Source organism: Myxocyprinus asiaticus, chromosome 23 (genome assembly GCF_019703515.2).
Source record: "Myxocyprinus asiaticus isolate MX2 ecotype Aquarium Trade chromosome 23, UBuf_Myxa_2, whole genome shotgun sequence".
NCBI lineage: Eukaryota > Metazoa > Chordata > Actinopteri > Cypriniformes > Catostomidae > Myxocyprinus > Myxocyprinus asiaticus.
In genome coordinates, this window is record NC_059366.1 from 31,464,293 (window position 1) to 31,482,528 (window position 18,236).

The 18,236-nt window shown below is 39.2% G+C and overlaps 1 protein-coding gene across 2 annotated transcripts in view; it reads right to left on the reverse strand.

Moving 5' to 3' along the window:
- The window catches only part of LOC127413964 (synaptotagmin-14-like), a 31,890-nt gene extending 21,453 nt beyond the window's left edge, over nucleotides 1-10,437 (reverse strand). Inside the window, exons 1-2 of one of the 2 annotated variants that reach the window (XM_051651562.1) lie at nucleotides 10,335-10,437; nucleotides 2,126-2,350 (exon numbers count right to left, since the gene is read on the reverse strand). In XM_051651562.1, the coding sequence (XP_051507522.1) occupies nucleotides 2,126-2,350; nucleotides 10,335-10,428 (319 nt within the window). In that variant the 5' untranslated portion in view covers nucleotides 10,429-10,437. Of the gene's footprint in view, nucleotides 1-2,125; nucleotides 2,351-3,008; nucleotides 3,598-10,334 lie in introns of those variants that run through there. The other variant, XM_051651561.1, reaches the window with a different exon arrangement.
- Between the last annotated feature and the right edge of the window lie 7,799 nt (nucleotides 10,438-18,236).

Consider the following 18,236-nt stretch of genomic DNA (forward strand, 5'->3'; position numbering starts at 1 on the left):
ACCAAGTACATCTGACCTTTTGTAAAAAGGAGTTAAAGGGAGGTTCACTCAAAAATGAAAATTCTGATGTTATTTACTCAACCTCATGTTGTTCCAAACACATATGACTTTCTTTCTTTGGAACACAAAGGGAGATGTTGGCAGAACGACGACCTCAGTAGCCATTCACTTTTTATTTAATGAAAGTGAATGGCTACTGAGGCTGTCAGTCCCTAACAATCTGCCTAACTTTTGTGATCCACCAAAAAAAAAAAAGTTATATGGATAACTGATATGACACGTTAGTAAATTATAACAGAATTTACATTTTTGGGTGAACTGTGCCTTTAAGATCATCAGTGTCATAAATTGTAAATATTTTTCTTTGTTTAACATAACCTTTCTTTGCCTTAAATTTTACAGAATCCCAAGTTTATTTCCATTTTTAAATGACAAAAATCCCAGATTTAAAGTGTGGTCTCAGACGTCTATACATTTATAATTCATAAGTCCGTACAGAATTGTAACTGCACACAGGTGTGTGTCATAGAATAAGTGTTCATTATGTTTCGATAGACATACATTGTAAAACGGTGAGATTGAAGGATGTGATCACTATGGCAACAAAAGAAGTCAATGGGAACACATCTAACAGCAAACACTTCGCTGTGTGTGTAAGAACGTGCATGTCAGCAAAATGTGTATGTGTTTAAGTGTTTGTGAGTATCCAAGCAATAAGAATGTGTGTAAAGTGTGTGTAAATGTGTGTATGTCTGTGTGTGTGTGTTAGCTCCTCATATATTATGCAGATAGCCTGAGGCTACAGCCTCTGCCTCCAGGAAAACAACTTATAAGAAAAAGCATGCCTCTCTCTCTCTCTCTCTCTCTCTCTCTCTCTCTGTCTCTCTCTTTCACTTTTGGCAGTGGTTCACAGAAACAGAGAGAGAAATCAGAAAGATAAATCCACCAGCTTCTGCCTTTTTTCCCTCTTGCAGTACTTCCCTTTGACACATTTGATTCTCTCATATTTTTTTCCTTTCACCAAGCTCTGTTATCTTCCTGCTCTGTTCTCTGGATCCCTGAGCATCTGCAATGATTCCAGAAGTGATTTCAGCACCCATTATAGAGAGTGCATAGACATATAATTTATGTAGGTGTTTACGTCTATTACTAATGATCATTAATGATAATACAGTTATGCATAAAATGACCTCTTCCTTCAAATAACAAAATAATACTACCACGTTGTGCCTTTCTGTGAGGAGCACAACCGATTACTACACTACGAAGGAACAGTCAAGAACTCTCTAAGTCTTGTTCTCTCACCTTTCTTTACATCTATTGGTGTATGTGTGTGTTAATGTTAGAAAGTAGAGACAAAGAGCCTTCCAAATGTGTTTGTGTGTGAGAAATAAAAAAAAAAAAAGAGTGGTCTGGGTTCTTATGCGAAAATGTGTTTTTCCAGAACCACCCTGATTCACTTGATATCTGATATATTTATGATCTAAACTCTTTGCACTCTGTAAGAGTCACTCCTACCAGTGAAAGAGCAAACCACAGCCGGTTTTATTAAAAACATGTTTCATTCAGATTTGAATACTGTGTCTATTACTGACTGTTCTTCAGTGCTGAGCCAAAATTCCAACGAAAAACATACAAACCTCACTTAGCAGAAAGAGCATTTAGGTGTGCAGTGCCATCTATTGTTACATGAAGGGCATACATCAGTTAAAGAGGTTCTACTCTGTTTGCTATGCCCAGTCATCTCATCAGTGCAATAGAAGACAAAATAGAGCAGTTCAGCCGTGAGGAAAACCCAGAAGGCTAATTCGACATGGGTTCCCTCAATTTATCTATGGTAAACATTACATGAAGATACCGTGGTGTAAATTATTATTTGCCAAAGGAAAAAAAGGTTTTGTGACATCAGACAAAAATGGCATTCACTTCATTGGAGGAGCAAGTTTTTTTTAAATTTATTTATTTATTTATTTATTTTTTACATTTTAATAAAAATTACCAAAAAAATGTTTTCCCCCTTTTGGACTACACTTTCAAATCTGCATCTGACCCCAGTCTCATCTGACAAATCCCCTTTAGTGCTATATTAGCTGTAAAAATGCTGTTTTTGTTGACATAAACTTACCATCATCTGCTGAGGCCTCACTGCTGTAGCCATCATACTCAGCCGCTAGGGGGCAGTATTTCTGTCTTGTGTCCCAGCCATAGCCCTTTTGGTGGCGTGTGTTTGCTCCTGCTGAGCCACCTCGGAGACCCTGTGACCGAGACACTGCCTCCTGGTACTGTCCAATCACCTCATCATCACTGTCTGACGATGAACAATGATAGTCTGCATTCACATAACTCTTTTCTAAGAGAGAGAGAGAGAGAGAGAGAGAGAGGGGGGGATAACATTTCAAAGTTGTAAATGCACATTATATTTCTATAATACATTGCCATACTATAAAAGCCACAGAACAGATTTCACTCAAATGATAATAAACAGATTACTGTCCTGCAATTCTCAGCACAACCAATAGAGGGTACAGCCTAACAACAAAACACAGTCTCACACTCAGGTCCAGAGAGGAAAATACATGCAGGTAATACATTCTCTTAATGCCCAAACCATGAATGAACATTCTTGGAAATAAAGACAGAAAGGACATGACATCAATAATTTATTTTAAATAAGAAAAACAGAATCCCCTTTACATTTACACAGAAAGAGAACAGTGAGACATTAAAAATGGAGATACATTAAGTGTCAGAAACAGCTTTGAGTTCCAGTTTTCTCAAAGAGACAACAAGGGGGGAAAGAGGAACAGTAGTTAAGACCCCTAGAGACATCAGTCCCAAATGATTAAGAAATCAGACATATCAGATCAGTCCCAGACAGTCCAAGTACATTTAAGTAAAAGAAGATATGGTCGCCCCCCTTTTGAGCCAACATAGCTGAAAGGACATGAGCATCTCTGAAGAATCAGATAAAAGGAGATGGAAACAAGACAACAGCCTCATCTTCTCACCTTTAGCATGTCTTTCCTTCTTGCTGGAGGACCTTTTCTTCTCACCACCTCCTGTTGGGCTCCTAAGAGATGTTTTTATTCTGGTGGACTCAGTTTTTTCTTTACCACAGGAGCCATTTTTTTGGAGTCCAAATTTCCCCTCAACAGAGGGTGAAAAAGCATCATGTTGTTGTGACTTAAACTTGTTTCCATTAAGAGTGTCAGGAGTTTGTGAGAGGTCACTTTCTGTAGAGAAAGTCTTAGAGGAGTGTAATGAAACAGTGTCATTGCCTGTAGTGTGTGGCTCTTGGCCCTTCATTACGTAAGGTAAAGCCTGGGCCTGGATTTCTGCCTTACCCTGATAAAGATCTCTCTCCTGGGCCTGACGTGCTACAACTTTCTTCTCTGCTGCCTCTTTCTTACGAATCCACTTCAGCTCCTCGGCCTGAACTTTGTGAATGATGGTGTTGACCTGTTCGGCCAGTTCCCCGGTCACCGTGTACGTGACATCACTCAGTGCATAAGCAAAGTCATCTACCTTTTCTGTCACCGAATCCAACATTGCAGACATGGAGGGTAGACTTTGCTGGAAGCTCTTAAATAATGCCATGTTGCCAGTGACATCGGGGAGCACAAGGTTTGATTGGTCAGTTTAAGATTTCTCAAACATTTTCCAGCCTATGGAGTATGGCTCTGACCTTAACTCACTGCCACTGATGGAAAATAAATAAAATAATTCTCTTAAATAAGCTTTAATATGTTTTGGGGCATTAGATGTCCCTTATGTTAAATGTACAATTCAAAGCTATTTTTAATGGCAATAATCTGTTGGTTACCAAACATATACTGTGTTTGTGTTTGTGTGTGTGTGTGTGTGTATACATACATATATATACACACTGGCAGCCAAAAGTTTGAAATAATGTATAGATTTTGCTGTTTCGGAAGGAAATTGGTACTTTAATTCAGCAAAGTGGCATTCAGTTGATCACAAAGTATAGTCAGGACATTACTGATGTAAGCACCTTCACTATTTTAAATAAGTCATTTTTGATCAAATCTAGACAGGCCCCATTTCCAGCAGCCATCACTCCAACACCTTATCCTTGAGTAATCATGCTAAATTGCTAATTTGGTACTAGAAAATCACTTGCTATTATATCAAACACTGCTGAAAGCTATTTGGTTCGTTAAATGAAGCTTAATATTGTCTTTCTGTTTGTTATTGAGTTGCCACAGTATACAATAGACTGGCATGTCTTAAGGTCAATATTAGGTCAAAAATGGCAAAAAAGAAACAGCTTTCTCTAGAAACTCATCAGTCAATCATTATTTTGTGGAATGAAGGCTATACAATGCTTGAAACTGATTTCATACAAAGGTGTACACTACAGTCTTCAAAGACAAAGGACAACTGGCTCTAACAAGGACAGGAAGAGATGTGGAAGGCCAGATGTACAACTAAACAAGAGGATAAGTACAGAGGATAAGATCAGAGACTCTAGTTTGAGAAATAGACACATCACATGTCCTCAGCTGACAGCTTCATTCAATTCTACCCGCTCAGCACCAGTTTCATGTACAACAGTAAAGAGAAGACTCAGGGGTGCAGGCCTTATGGGAAGAATTGCAAAGAAAAAGACACTTTTGAAACAGAAAAAGAAAATGAAAAGGTGTGGGCAAAGAAACACAGACACTGGACAACAGATAATTGGAAAAGAGTGTTATGGATCTTAAACCCATTGAGCATTTATGGGATCAGTTAGACTGTAAGGTGTGTGAGAAGTGCCGACAAGACAGCCACATCTATGGCAAGTGTTACAGGAAACGTGGGGTGAAATGTCACCTGAGTATCTGGACAATCTGACAGCTAGAATGCCAAGGATCTGCAAAGCTGTCATTGCTGCACATGGAGGATTTTTTGATGAGAACTCTTTGGAGTAGTTTAAGATGTTCTGAATATGTTTTTAAAATTGTAATAGTACATTTTCACGTTATTAATGTCCTGACTATACATTGTGATCTGCCACTTTGGTGAATAAAAGTACCAATTTCTTTCCATAAGAGCAATATTTGTACATTATTCCAAACTTTTGGCCGCCAGTGCGTATGTACACTATATTGCCAAAAGTATTCGCTCACCCATCCAAATAATTGAATTCAGGTGTTCCAATCACTTCCATGGCCACAGGTGTATAAAATGAAGCACCTAGGCATGCAGACTGCTTCTACAAACATTTGTGAAAGAATGGGCCGCTCTCAGCAGCTCAGTGAATTCCAGCATGGTACTGTGATAGGATGCCTCCTGTGCAACAAGTCCAGTCGTGAAATTTCCTCGCTACTAAATATTCCACAGTCAACTGTCAGTGGTATTATAACAAAGTGGAAGCGATTGGGAATGACAGCAACTCAGCCACGAAGTGGTAGGCCACGTAAAATGACAGAGCGGGGTCAGCGGATGCTGAGGCGCATAGTGCGCAGAGGTCGCCAACTTTCTGCAGAGTCAATCGCTACAGACCTCCAAAGTTCATGTGGCCTTCAGATTAGCTCAAGAACAGTGCGTAGAGAGCTTCATGGAATGGGTTTCCATGGCCGAGCAGCTGCATCCAAGCCATACATCACCAAGTGCAATGCAAAGCGTCGGATGCAGTGGTGTAAAGCACGCCGCCACTGGACTCTAGAGCAGTGGAGACGCGTTCTCTGGAGTGACGAATCACGCTTCTCCATCTGGCAATCTGATGGACGAGTCTGGGTTTGGCGGTTGCTAGGAGAACGGTACTTTTCTGACTGCATTGTGCCAACTGTGAAGTTTGGTGGAGGGTTGTTTTTCAGGAGCTGGGCTTGACCCCTTAGTTCCAGTAAAAGGAACTCTGAATGCTTCAGCATACCAAGAGATTTTGGACAATTCCATGATCCCAACTTTGTGGGAACAGTTTGGGGATAGTCCCTTCCTGTTCCAACATGACTGCGCACCAGTGCACAAAGCAAGGTCCATAAAGACATGGATGAGCGAGTTTGGTGTGGAAGAACTTGACTGGCCTGCACAGAGTCCTGACCTCAACCCGATAGAGCACCTTTGGGATGAATTAGAGCGAAGACTGCGAGCCAGGCCTTTTCGTCCAACATCAGTGTCTGACCTCACAAATGCGCTTCTGGAAGAATGGTCAAAAATTCCCATAAACACACTCCTAAATCTTGTGGAAAGCCTTCCCAGAAGAGTTGAAGCTGTTATAGCTGCAAAGGGTGGGCCGACGTCATATTAAACCCTATGGATTAAGAATGCGATGTCACTTAAGTTCATATGCGTCTAAAGGCAGATGAGCGAATACTTTTGGCAATATAGTGTATATATATATATATATATATATATATATATATATATATATATATACAGGTGCATCTCAATAAATTAGAATGTCGTGGAAAAGTTCATTTATTTCAGTAATTCAACTCAAAATGTGAAACTCGTGTATTAAATAAATTCAGTGCACACAGACTGAAGTAGTTTAAGTCTTTAGTTCTTTTAATTGTGATGATTTTGGCTCACATTTAACAAAAACCCACCAATTCACTATCTCAAAAAATTAGAATACATCATAAGACCAATAAAAAAAACACTTTTAGTGAATTGTTGGCCTTCTGGAAAGTATGTTCATTTACTGTATATGTACTCAATACTTGGTAAGGGCTCCTTTTGCTTTAATTACTGCCTCAATTCGGCATGGCATGGAGGTGATCAGTTTGTGGCACTGCTGAGGTGGTATGGAAGCCCAGGTTTCTTTGACAGTGGCCTTCAGCTCATCTGCATTTTTTGGTCTCTTGTTTCTCATTTTCCTCTTGACAATACCCCATAGATTCTCTATGGGGTTCAGGTCTGGTGAGTTTGCTGGCCAGTCAAGCACACCAACACCATGGTCATTTAACCAACTTTTGGTGCTTTTGGCAGTGTGGGCAGGTGCCAAATCCTGCTGGAAAATGAAATCAGCATCTTTAAAAAGCTGGTCAGCTGAAGGAAGCATGAAGTGCTCCAAAATTTCTTGGTAAACGTGTGCAGTGACTTTGGTTTTCAAAAAATACAATGGACCAACACCAGCAGATGACATTGCACCCCAAATCATCACAGACTGTGGAAACTTAACACTGGACTTCAAGCAACTTGGGCTATGAGCTTCTCCACCCTTCCTCCAGACTCTAGGACCTTGGTTTCCAAATGAAATACAAAACTTGCTCTCATCTGAAAAGAGGACTTTGGACCACTGGGCAACAGTCCAGTTCTTCTTCTCCTTAGCCCAGGTAAGACGCCTCTGACATTGTCTGTGGTTCAGGAGTGGCTTAACAAGAGGAATACGACAACTGTAGCCAAATTCCTTGACAAGTCTGTGTGTGGTGGCTCTTGATGCCTTGACCCCAGCCTCAGTCCATTCTTGAATCGATTTTGCTTGACAATCATAAGGCTGCGGTTCTCTCGGTTGGTTGTGCATCTTTTTCTTCCACACTTTTTCCTTCCACTCAACTTTCTGTTAACATGCTTGGATACAGCACTCTGTGCACAGCCAGCTTCTTTGGCAATGAATGTTTGTGGCTTACCCTCCTTGTGAAGGGTGTCAATGATTGTCTTCTGGACAACTGTCAGATCAGCAGTCTTCCCCATGATTGTGTAGCCTAGTGAACCAAACTGAGAGACCATTTTGAAGGCTCAGGAAACCTTTGCAGGTGTTTTGAGTTGATTAGCTGATTGGCATGTCACCATATTCTAATTTTTTGAGATAGTGAATTGGTGGGTTTTTGTTAAATGTGAGCCAAAATCATCACAACTAAAAGAACCAAAGACTTAAACTACTTCAGTCTGTGTGTATTGAATTTATTTAATACACGAGTTTCACAATTTGAGTTGAATTACTGAAATAAATGAACTTTTCCACGACATTCTAATTTATTGAGATGCACCTGTATATATATATATATATATATATATATATATATATATAGACACACACACATTCATATTATATGTTTGGTAACCAACAGATTAAGCTTTAAAAAAATATATTGGAGAACCTAAAAAAAGAAAGAAAACAATCTCTAAATGAGTAGTACAGTTCACCCAAAAATTTAAATTCTGTTATAATTTACTCACCCTCACATCGTTCCAAACCCATATGACTTTCATTTTTATGTGGAACAGATAATGAAATGTTTTAATGAATATTTCAGTATGTCTTTTCAATACAATGGCAGTTGATATAAAAAAAAATAATTTAAGCTTAAAAAGGACCCAAAAGTTTCATAAAGGTAGTCCATGAGTTAATGCATCATATTCCAAGTCTTCTGAAGGCATACGATAAGTTTTGGTGAGAAACAAGCTGAAATTTTAAGTAAATTCTCAGTGAAAATGTTGATGTTTGTTGCACGTTCATAAGTGCACAGAGAAGCTTGTTCACAGGAACACATGTGAGAATGACATGAGGGTGAGAAAATGATGACAACATTTTTATTTTTGTAGACTATTCCTTTAATAATACACAATTTCATAAACTGTAAACCCATGAGCCATAAATCAACTAAATTACAGTACACAGAAGTCTCATAGGAGCCGAGATATCCCAGTATGCTTTGACTCAAACCACAGCTACACAGGTGAGGTGAGTCAAAAAGGCCAAATCTCCCCATGACTGTAATTTATTCTTTGGCAAAATCAGCTACAAACCACACAGTGTAAATCAGGAATGAGCCAGTTTGCCTCTGAGCACAATCACATGTGTGTGTTACAATTGTAATTATATACACTACCGGTCAAAATTTTGAAACACTTACTCATTTTTTATTATATTTTTTTTTTCTCCACATTTTAGAATAATAGTAAAGTCATCAAAACTATGGAATAACATAAATGGAACTATGGAAATTATGTTGTGACTAAACAAAATCCAAAATAAATCAAAACTGTGTTATATTTTAGCATCTTCAAAGTAGTCACCCTTTGCCTAGAATTTGCAGACATTATTTTCACAACCAACTTCTTGAGGTATCACCCTGGATGCTTTTAAAACAGTATTGAAGGAGTTCCCATCTATGTTGGGCATTTATTGGCTGCTTTTCTTTATTATTTGGTCAAAGTCATCAATTTAAAAAAAAAAAAATTTTTTTAAATTAAATTTTAGTTTTATAATGAAATACATTTATATGGTGGCACAATTATATTTTTGTCTACAAAACTCATTTCAAACATTTAAGCATACGCCTTCAGATCAAAAGATTTTTAAGATCATGAGAAACATTTCAGTCAAGTGTTTCAAAACTTTTGACCGGTAGTGTATGTATAGACCATTTCAAGACGGTTTAAGGAAGTGATGTGTTTTTTGTTCCATGAACATTTCCTTCTAGTTGTGCATTCCAAATGGGATAAATCACCCTCCAAAGGGCACTTTGAAGGGAGAACAATCATGATAGTCATGCTATAAGATTGCTTCAACAGAATTTCCAATAAAAATGACTTCAAAAGTGAGTTCCGAATTACCCATATTTTTGTGCCCCACACCTTTTAGCCTTTCAAAGGTCTCACAGTGAATGGTAAAGTCTTTGAAGTGCATAGGGATGATTACTTCTGAGTAAAACACTCCCTCATTCAAAAAAACAGTGTGAGTTGCTTCATTCATAGTGACTTTAACACGATTACTAAGCTCTGCAACTCATTAACTTTTACAGTAAATTTAGTCTTTTAGCAGACGCTTTTTTTCCAGAAGAAAGAAACCTAAGACAAGGACCTTGTCTTAGGTCGCGGAGACAGCTTTATTGAATGGCTTCATCGATTATAACCAGAGAGTATTTAGTATTAACTTCTATTAAAATGAATGGGAGAAATTTGAGCACCCAACGGTCAACGGATGTAGAAAGCAAGTCCCGCCTTACAGGTAAACGAGCCAATCACCTTTGAGATAAAGGCTCATCTGTCAATCAACTCGAGAACACGCATGCGCATTAGCTATACAAGCCGCGAATAGCTGCTTTTTTGCATAATCTGAGGCAAAGAAGCACAATAAATGATACAAGTGTGTGACGAGGAGGAGGGCGGGGCCGGGCCGTAAGTGCGCATGAGCTGGATGCGGCAGTTCGGGAGAGAGAGAGACACACGCAGCTGCCGTATGTGTTTCTCTCTCTCCCGAACTGACGTTTTATCACCTAGCCCTACGTTAGCGTGAATAAGGTCTATGTCCATCCGTGGACAAACTGAAAGGAGTGTGGCCTCTCCCAGAGTTCTAGCTCGCTATCTCCAAGTCCTAAGTGCTGCTAATTAGGCCTCGTTAGTAATTCTCACAATCTCTGATCATAAGCATAGCAGATAATTACCTCTCTGGAGAATGTCAGTCAGTGTTTGGGAATTTGGACTCATGGTGTCCTGGACCTCTCGGCTTCTTAAATGCCAGCATTTGCTCTCAGTCATTACAGAAGTTATTCTAATCAAAATGAAGGAATTAAGTCTTGTTGAATATTTATGAATGACTGGTGTTGTGCTAAAAATACCAGCATAAGAGTTCAACAGGCGTAAATAACACACACCGCTCCATCTAACTCAATGAAATGTTTACAGACGGGCTGCTAATCCATACTGATTCTCCAGGAAATAATCAATATTCACCTCAGAGCCACTAATATGTATCACACAGTGGTTACACAACAAACCTCCAGAACTTCCTTTTCATGTCTATTATATACACACAAAAATGTAGAGAAACACACAAACCTGGTTTCTCTGTGCTTTTCCTGTATTGGTCAAGGCTTGGCAGTTGGTTGGCACTCTCAAGGGACAATTTGTTGTTGAGGTAAAGAAAGAGTACAATCACAAGAAAGATGAACACCCCAATGCCAGAAAGGAACCCCAGAGCTTCAGGAGAAACTGCAGAGATAGAAAGAGAGGTAGAGATATCCATTAAACAATTTTAAGAAAGAAAAGTCCTTACAAACTAGATTTAATCAAAATACAAATGCCTAGAAGAGACAATCAAATGTGGTTACAAACAGAACAGAATGTATTCTGTATTACAATAGTCGTGTTAAGGAAGCTTCATTGAAGTTTTGTAAAAAAGGCAATACAAATTCATTATTATTTGATAGTCTATTGAAGCACACTGAAAATTAGTTTAATCGGCAAATTGACTCATTTAGATAATTCAGGCTTTCTTAATCCATATACTGTAAAAGGTATTGACAAATAAATTAGCTGTAAATCAAGTTAATATAATATTAATATTCACATTAAAGAGTTGCTTTTATGAATACACTACATGTCTAAAGTTTTAACATGCCAAATCATGGTTTATTATAAATATTTGTCAATGAAACTGTGAAAGAACACAAATGTATATATGGAAATTGTGTAGTGACCAAAAACTATTACATTTTAAATATTAAATTAAATATTTCTTTTACCATCCTGCCCATCTCATCTATTTTTTATTTTTATTAATGAATACATTTTATATAAATAAATAAATTTTTATAAATTGATATTTGTCTACAAATCTAATTTTAAGCATTTAATCATAAGCCTTTGTTTTAAGATCATGAGAAAAATAAATGAAATCAAGTGTGTCCAAACGTTTTTGGGACCGGTAGTGCATTAATCTGTGCTTTGTTTTTTCAAGCAGGTTATTACTGATCTAGAACCAGTTAATCAATCGCAGCTCTAAATTAAAGATCAGTCATCAAAAATGCACTTAAAAAAAAAATAAAAATACATCTGACCAGAGATTAGTCAGAGAGAGTGCAAAGGGTTTGACCTGACCACTTTCCTTCTTCAATCAAAAACACCAACCACAGAGAAAAGAATGTAATATAACTTGGAAGACTACATTTGCCTAAATTGTGCTCTATGTTGCCGTATGTATCAGGATGACAGCTGGAAATTATCGGGTTCCAGACAGTTGGTCTCCCTTTAAGAGAAGGGATAAATGCACTAGTGCTGATTTCTTCTGATCCCTGAATGTGCTATTTTTAATTGTTGTCCAATACAGTTGTATGCATCAGATGGATGTCTCTGACCACTGCTTTTTAAAAATCTCACGCAATGAATGCACAGTCTATTAATTCAATTTCTGTCTAATAAATTGGACCACAAGGTACCAATAAAAAAAATAAAATAAAAAAAATTGAGGCATGAAACAGTTGTTACTGAATTTTGATGTGAAATATTTTGATTGTGAACAAATAATAAAATAATAAAGTCACACAATTAATGCGTTTGCATGATTGATCATTCCTGACATTTCATAGTATTTGACACCATCCCTAATTTCAAACTCTCATAAACCCCTCAATAGTTGAACTACACTTTTACTTTTCTATTAGTCTATCTATCCTATGTCTCGTTGGATCACATTCAGTTAAGTAGAGTTGGGGTACTCGAGTTTGGACTCAGACTCGAGTCCGAGTCACGAGTCCAATATTAATGGACTTGGACTTGTCACGGACTCGGATGCATTTTTACTCAGACTTGACTCAGACTCAAGCATTTGGGACTCTGGATTTTTTTCAGAGTCCAGCTGAGTCCATGACATTTGTGATGCAATGGAAAAAAAAAATAAAATAAAAAATAAATAAATAAATAAATAAATATATATATATATATATATATATATATATATATATATATATATATATATATATATATATAAACAGAAATTAATGAACACATCTCTGTCTGCATGCAGCTGTATTAGCCCCTGAAGTCCTAGACATAGCCAGAGTTGAACTGTTTAAGCAAACACATGCACACACACATACGCATGTGCTCAGGCACACTCATCAGTCAACCAATACACTTGAATGTTACTACAGAGACTACTGTATAACATTGACTACCGAGGTGGCTGGCACGACAAAAACATAAAGATGGGTATGTATCCAATGTAATAGAAACTAAACAAGGCAGTTTGACACGACACGGGACCTGAAAACTGGTAAAATTGCATGTGATGTTTGTGCAGCCAAGACGGTGCTCGCATTGCGGTTTCATCGTGGTTAAAAACTTAAAATCAAAAACTTTATTGAGTCATGTCACCCACATCATAAACAAAAACACATAAATATTAATATTAGATATTAAGTCTTTTTAGGTGTAATGTATCTACACATGTAGTCTTCTATAGTCTCTTGTGGACTGGACGTAGTGTTGTCAGCTTGAACTGGTCCATAATAGCTTGATGAATTAACTGTGTAACTTTTGAAATAATCAGGGGGAAAAAGATTCTGCTAAAGAAGACAGCAACTCTAAACAGATAAACAGCACCTCTTTATTATTGATTGACTATTTTCAAAGCATTGATGAGCTGCTTAAAATACATTCTTATACAGCATTTGTCCACCATTCACAACATTCAACCATGCACAATAAAATATTAGGATATTTTGGCAGTGAAATGTTTTGTTTATAATTTAATTATAGACTATAAAATAAGTGTATTATTCGACGACAGAGTTTGTGTATGAAGCTAAACTTCATGTTAGAAGATTAATTTAGTTGGTTATGACGTTTTTATTTTTCTATTATTTTGTTTATTTTATTTTAATTTTATTGTAAACCACCGGGTAACTTTTGCACGTCTTTTTTTAGCCTACATCTCTGACACTAGAAGGACAATTCTGTTAAATTTATGACTCAAAATTATTATTCTCCATGTTTTGTAGTTAAAGAAGAGCTCAATGAAATTTTCTTTGGTTGGTATTTAAAGATTTCAGACTGATTGCAGACCAATGCGGCTGCCACTCAAGCAAATATCAATTATTATTATTATTTTATCTTCTGCAGCACACGGACGCATCAGGGATTTAGGTACATGAGCAGCACGAACTGCAGAACTGCCCTGCATTGTGCGGTTTCCCGCAAATTAACTAGAAAATCATGTCCGTGACTATATGGCCCTAATATTATCCATGGGCTTTTCCAGTGTTTTTGGATGTAGCAGTTGCAGTCAAATCATGAGATGTAACTTCTTAGCGAGTGCTAATTACTACTGTGTTGACTCATTTGTATGTACTGTATTTTCCCAAATCAGTCGGCAGATAGAGAAAAAAGATTCAGACTATTATTTCTTTAGATAGGGATAATTTTAAATAAAACTAAATTAAATTGAATTGACTAATTGAAAATGAAGTAGAAATAAAAACTAAATTAAAATTCTAAACATAGTAACATTGGTTGTAATGACTAACACAGCTTTCACTTTCTTAAGTCTATGTTTGAGTGGAGGGGAAAAAGCAACAAATAATTGAAAAAGCCAACAGAACACAATAAGAAGTGTGTTGAAGGACAGTTTTGTCTTCATACACCTAAAGCATATGCTTTCTTTCTGAAACCACTTCTAAGCCTGTTCAGCAGGATACTAATCATAAAATGTATATATGAAATGCAACAGAGGTGTTTTTTGTTACATTTATATGGACAAACTGTTTTTCTTAGTTGTGAAGTTTAAAATAAGCTTAAAATATGGATGTTGAGTTTACAGTTTCAATTTTAATTCAGATTCATGACCAGATTCATTCGGACTCAACTCGGACTCGATTGTTTAAAGACTCGGACTTGACACCGACTCGACTAAGGTGGACTCGAACCCAACACTACAGTTAAGAAACTGTCACTGAAAAGAGTTTTGGGTTAAAGATCACACCATCTCTGAACACAGTGTTAAGAAACTGTGCTAACTCCTCCTGCTTGATTAACTCTAACACACTGTGAATATGTCTGAGGCATATCTGCTCTTCAGAAGAGATTTAGTCATTTATAAGATCCAAAGAACTTATACTGCACTTATTCCAGGGGCAATCTCCCTAAAGCAACTTGGGGTGAAGTGGTATGATAAAGGACACAATGGTCTTGGTTCATCTAAGGTTGTTGACCAACAGCAGAACACCTTCTACTCATCCACAGCAATCAAACACAGAAAAATAAAAGCACTAAACTTTAGCACCATTAAACACTTTGCAGTCACAAAAAGATTTTGACAAATCATTTCCTTGCATTGTTTCCTTTTTCCTCAAATCTCCAAATGCAGCTACGTAAATGTATAATTTTATTTATTTAGTTAAATACATATTTTATTTATAATTGCTCAATAAAATTATATCAGTCTTTTCATCTAAAATATTAACTATGCTCACACCTCAATCAACCAATAAATTATCCTTTTGTTTTATGGATAGGTGATGAAACTATTGTCACGATTTAAATTTGTAAACCTTGCCAAAGGGAGATCAGGGTAAGAAGAGGTCAAAAGTCATTAACTGCACTATTATGCCAGAGTACCGTTAGACAGAATCCATAATGTTCCATTCTGGAGTGTGAAAAAAAGAAGAATGTTCCATGGAATGATTTTTATTACATAACGAACGCTCTTAACCATGGCAATAGAGTTCCGGCTGTCACAGATCCTGTTTAGCCAATTAACCACCCACTGTGCGATCTAGCAGTGACACCAGCTAGCTGCTGCTGTTTTTAGCTTTCAGACTTTAACTGGCTAGACACAAAAGCACGGAAGGACGTCACAACACAGGACAAACAGAACAATGGTCGAATCCAATAACGGCACTATAGACATGATCACAGTTTTTGATTTTGTCTGCTGTCGTGGTTGACACTGTAAGAAGTTAGGCTAGGTAGGCTAGGTTAAGCAGCCACTTTCTTCATGCCACACAGAAAAAAAAAACACCTCAGTGGAACACAAGGGCAAAATCTAATCAACTGTATATATATATATATATATACTGTATACTGTATATTGTATATTACACAGCTTGTATATTGTATATTATCGGAATACTCGATTCTGATTGGTCAATGGTGCCTTCCAGTGGTCCAATATTGCTCAGTAACAACCGCAAATCCACGTATCAGGCCGCTCATCCAGATACTGTGAGCCATCTCTCCTGCACCTCGGATCACTGTGCGATCTCTATAAGTTAGCTAATGAAATAATTTAAACTCAAATCAATGTTTCATGTACACTTATTTGTTTATTTGGCAAGTAGTATTGTAATAGGCTAAATAATGAGCAGTCAGACACCAACAGAACTCTGATGCAAACTGAAAGTTGATTTCTTTCTTTTCAGATTACATAATGTCAATGGAAATCGTCCTGGTTATTTTCATCGAAGAGGAATGCATATTTTATAAATTGTAACCCCAAACTAAAACCCCAAACCTAAACCTAATAATCAGGAGTATTGTGTTGTTAAGGGAAAAAAGGCAAACTCCGAATTGTGCTTGTCAGTGATTACACGAACAGGGTTACTTCCTGGTTCCAATGGGTCTCCCACGCTGCTAATGCATCACGCATCTGGTCGTGCCACAGGGGAAGGTAAACGTCCTGGTTACTTTCGTAACCCCCTTTCCCTGATGGAGGGAACGAGATGTTGTGTCGATGTAGTGACACTAGGGGTCGCCCTTGGGAGCCCCAAACACCTCTGATCTTTGAGAAAAGGCCAATGGGAGTTGGCGAGTGGAATTTGCATGCCACTCCCCCAGACATATGGGTATAAAAGGAGCTGGCTTGCAACCACTCATTCAGGTTTTGTGCTGAGGAGCCCAAACAAGGTCCCGGCCATTTCAGCGGGTAGTTCAGTGTTGTGGCAGGAGGGACACAACGTCTCGTTCCCCCCATCAGGGAACTGAGGTTACAAAAGTAACCAGGACGTTCCCTATCTGTCACTAACTCGACGTTGTGTCGATGTAGTGACACTAGGGGTCCCTATACAAAATGCCACAACTAGCTGAACTGTGTTACGTGAACTGGCGAATGTCCCCCTGCACCTCGGGGACAAGTCGACTGCCCAAAAAATGGGGACCGGCTGCCCCAGCCACGGCCTCTTCTCTTTCTTCTCCCCAAAGGAAAAATCGTTCAGCTGGGGGCCATATAGCATCCGTGCTGGGGGGGTGTCACTCCCACGGGGAAGATACCGCGGAGACCACACCCTGCCCGAGGGGGAGGAAATTGTGTGGAAATACATCACATGGTCTTACCGAGTCTTGTCGGCAGAGTCCCATGTGGAGAAGTCCCCATGGTAGGTCCTACCCAGGGGGGGAGGAGCTCTACAAACACGATGACTAGGGGCAGAGGGGCCTCTGCCCAAGGAAGACACGGGTTCACCAACGGGGGAACCGTTTCATGGAAGATACATCACACGGGGTTACATATGGGCAACCAGCGCATGTGGAGCACCTACCCCAGTACAGGGCCAAGTTAGCACATGTACTGGGCCAGCAACGAGTTTCTCTGCAAACTCGCCTGCCACAGGGCTAAGGAGGAAGGACATCCAGGGTCCACGACTTCGTGAACACGACTGGGGGTAAAAAGCACACGTCTTCGCCTCTGGGAGGGGAAAGGCGCTATACGTAAGCGGTACACCCGGCCAGCTGTCCCACAACTTACCTGATCATACCTGACAACACACGGGACGAGACCGGCTCAACCCGGAGATTGTAGAACCTTGCGAAGGTATTGTGTGTTGCCCAGCATGCTGCTCTGCAGATGTCTGCTAAAGAGGCGCCATTGGTCAGAGCCCAGGAGGCCACCACACTCCTAGTAGAGTGTGCTCGTAGCCCCAAGGGGGGCGGCACATCCTGGGTGTGATATGCCAAAGCGATTATCTGTTTGGAGACAGCACTCCCTTTCCGCTGTCCTCCAAAGCAGACAAAGAGCTGCTCATAGCGTCTAAAGCTCTGTGTGCGATCCAAATAGATGTGCAAAGCACACACCGGACACAGCAACGACAAGGCTGGGTCTGCCTCCTCCTGGGGCAGCGCTTGCAGGTTCACCACCTGATCCCGAAACAAGGTCGTGGGAACCTTGGGCACATAGACAGTCGGGGTCTCAGTACCATGTAAGAGTATCCTGGACCAAATTCCAGGCACATGTCATCGACCGAGAATGCCTGCAGGTCCCCTACCCTCTTGATTGAAGTGAGCACAGTCAGGAGGTCAGTCTTCAAGGAGAGTGCCTTTAGCTCAACTGACACCAGGGGCTCAAATGGAGCTCCCCGTAGGCTCTGAAGGACCATGGAGAGGTCACATGAGGGGACGAGATGCGGTCTGGGAGGATTCAGCCTCCTCGTGCCTCTAAGGAACCTGATGATCCGGTCGTGCTTCCCTAAATACTTATCGTCAACTGCATCATGGTGTGTCGCTATAGCAGCCACGTACACCTTCAAGGTGGAGGGGGACAGTGCCCCTCCAGCCTCTCCTGCAGAAAGGAAAGCACT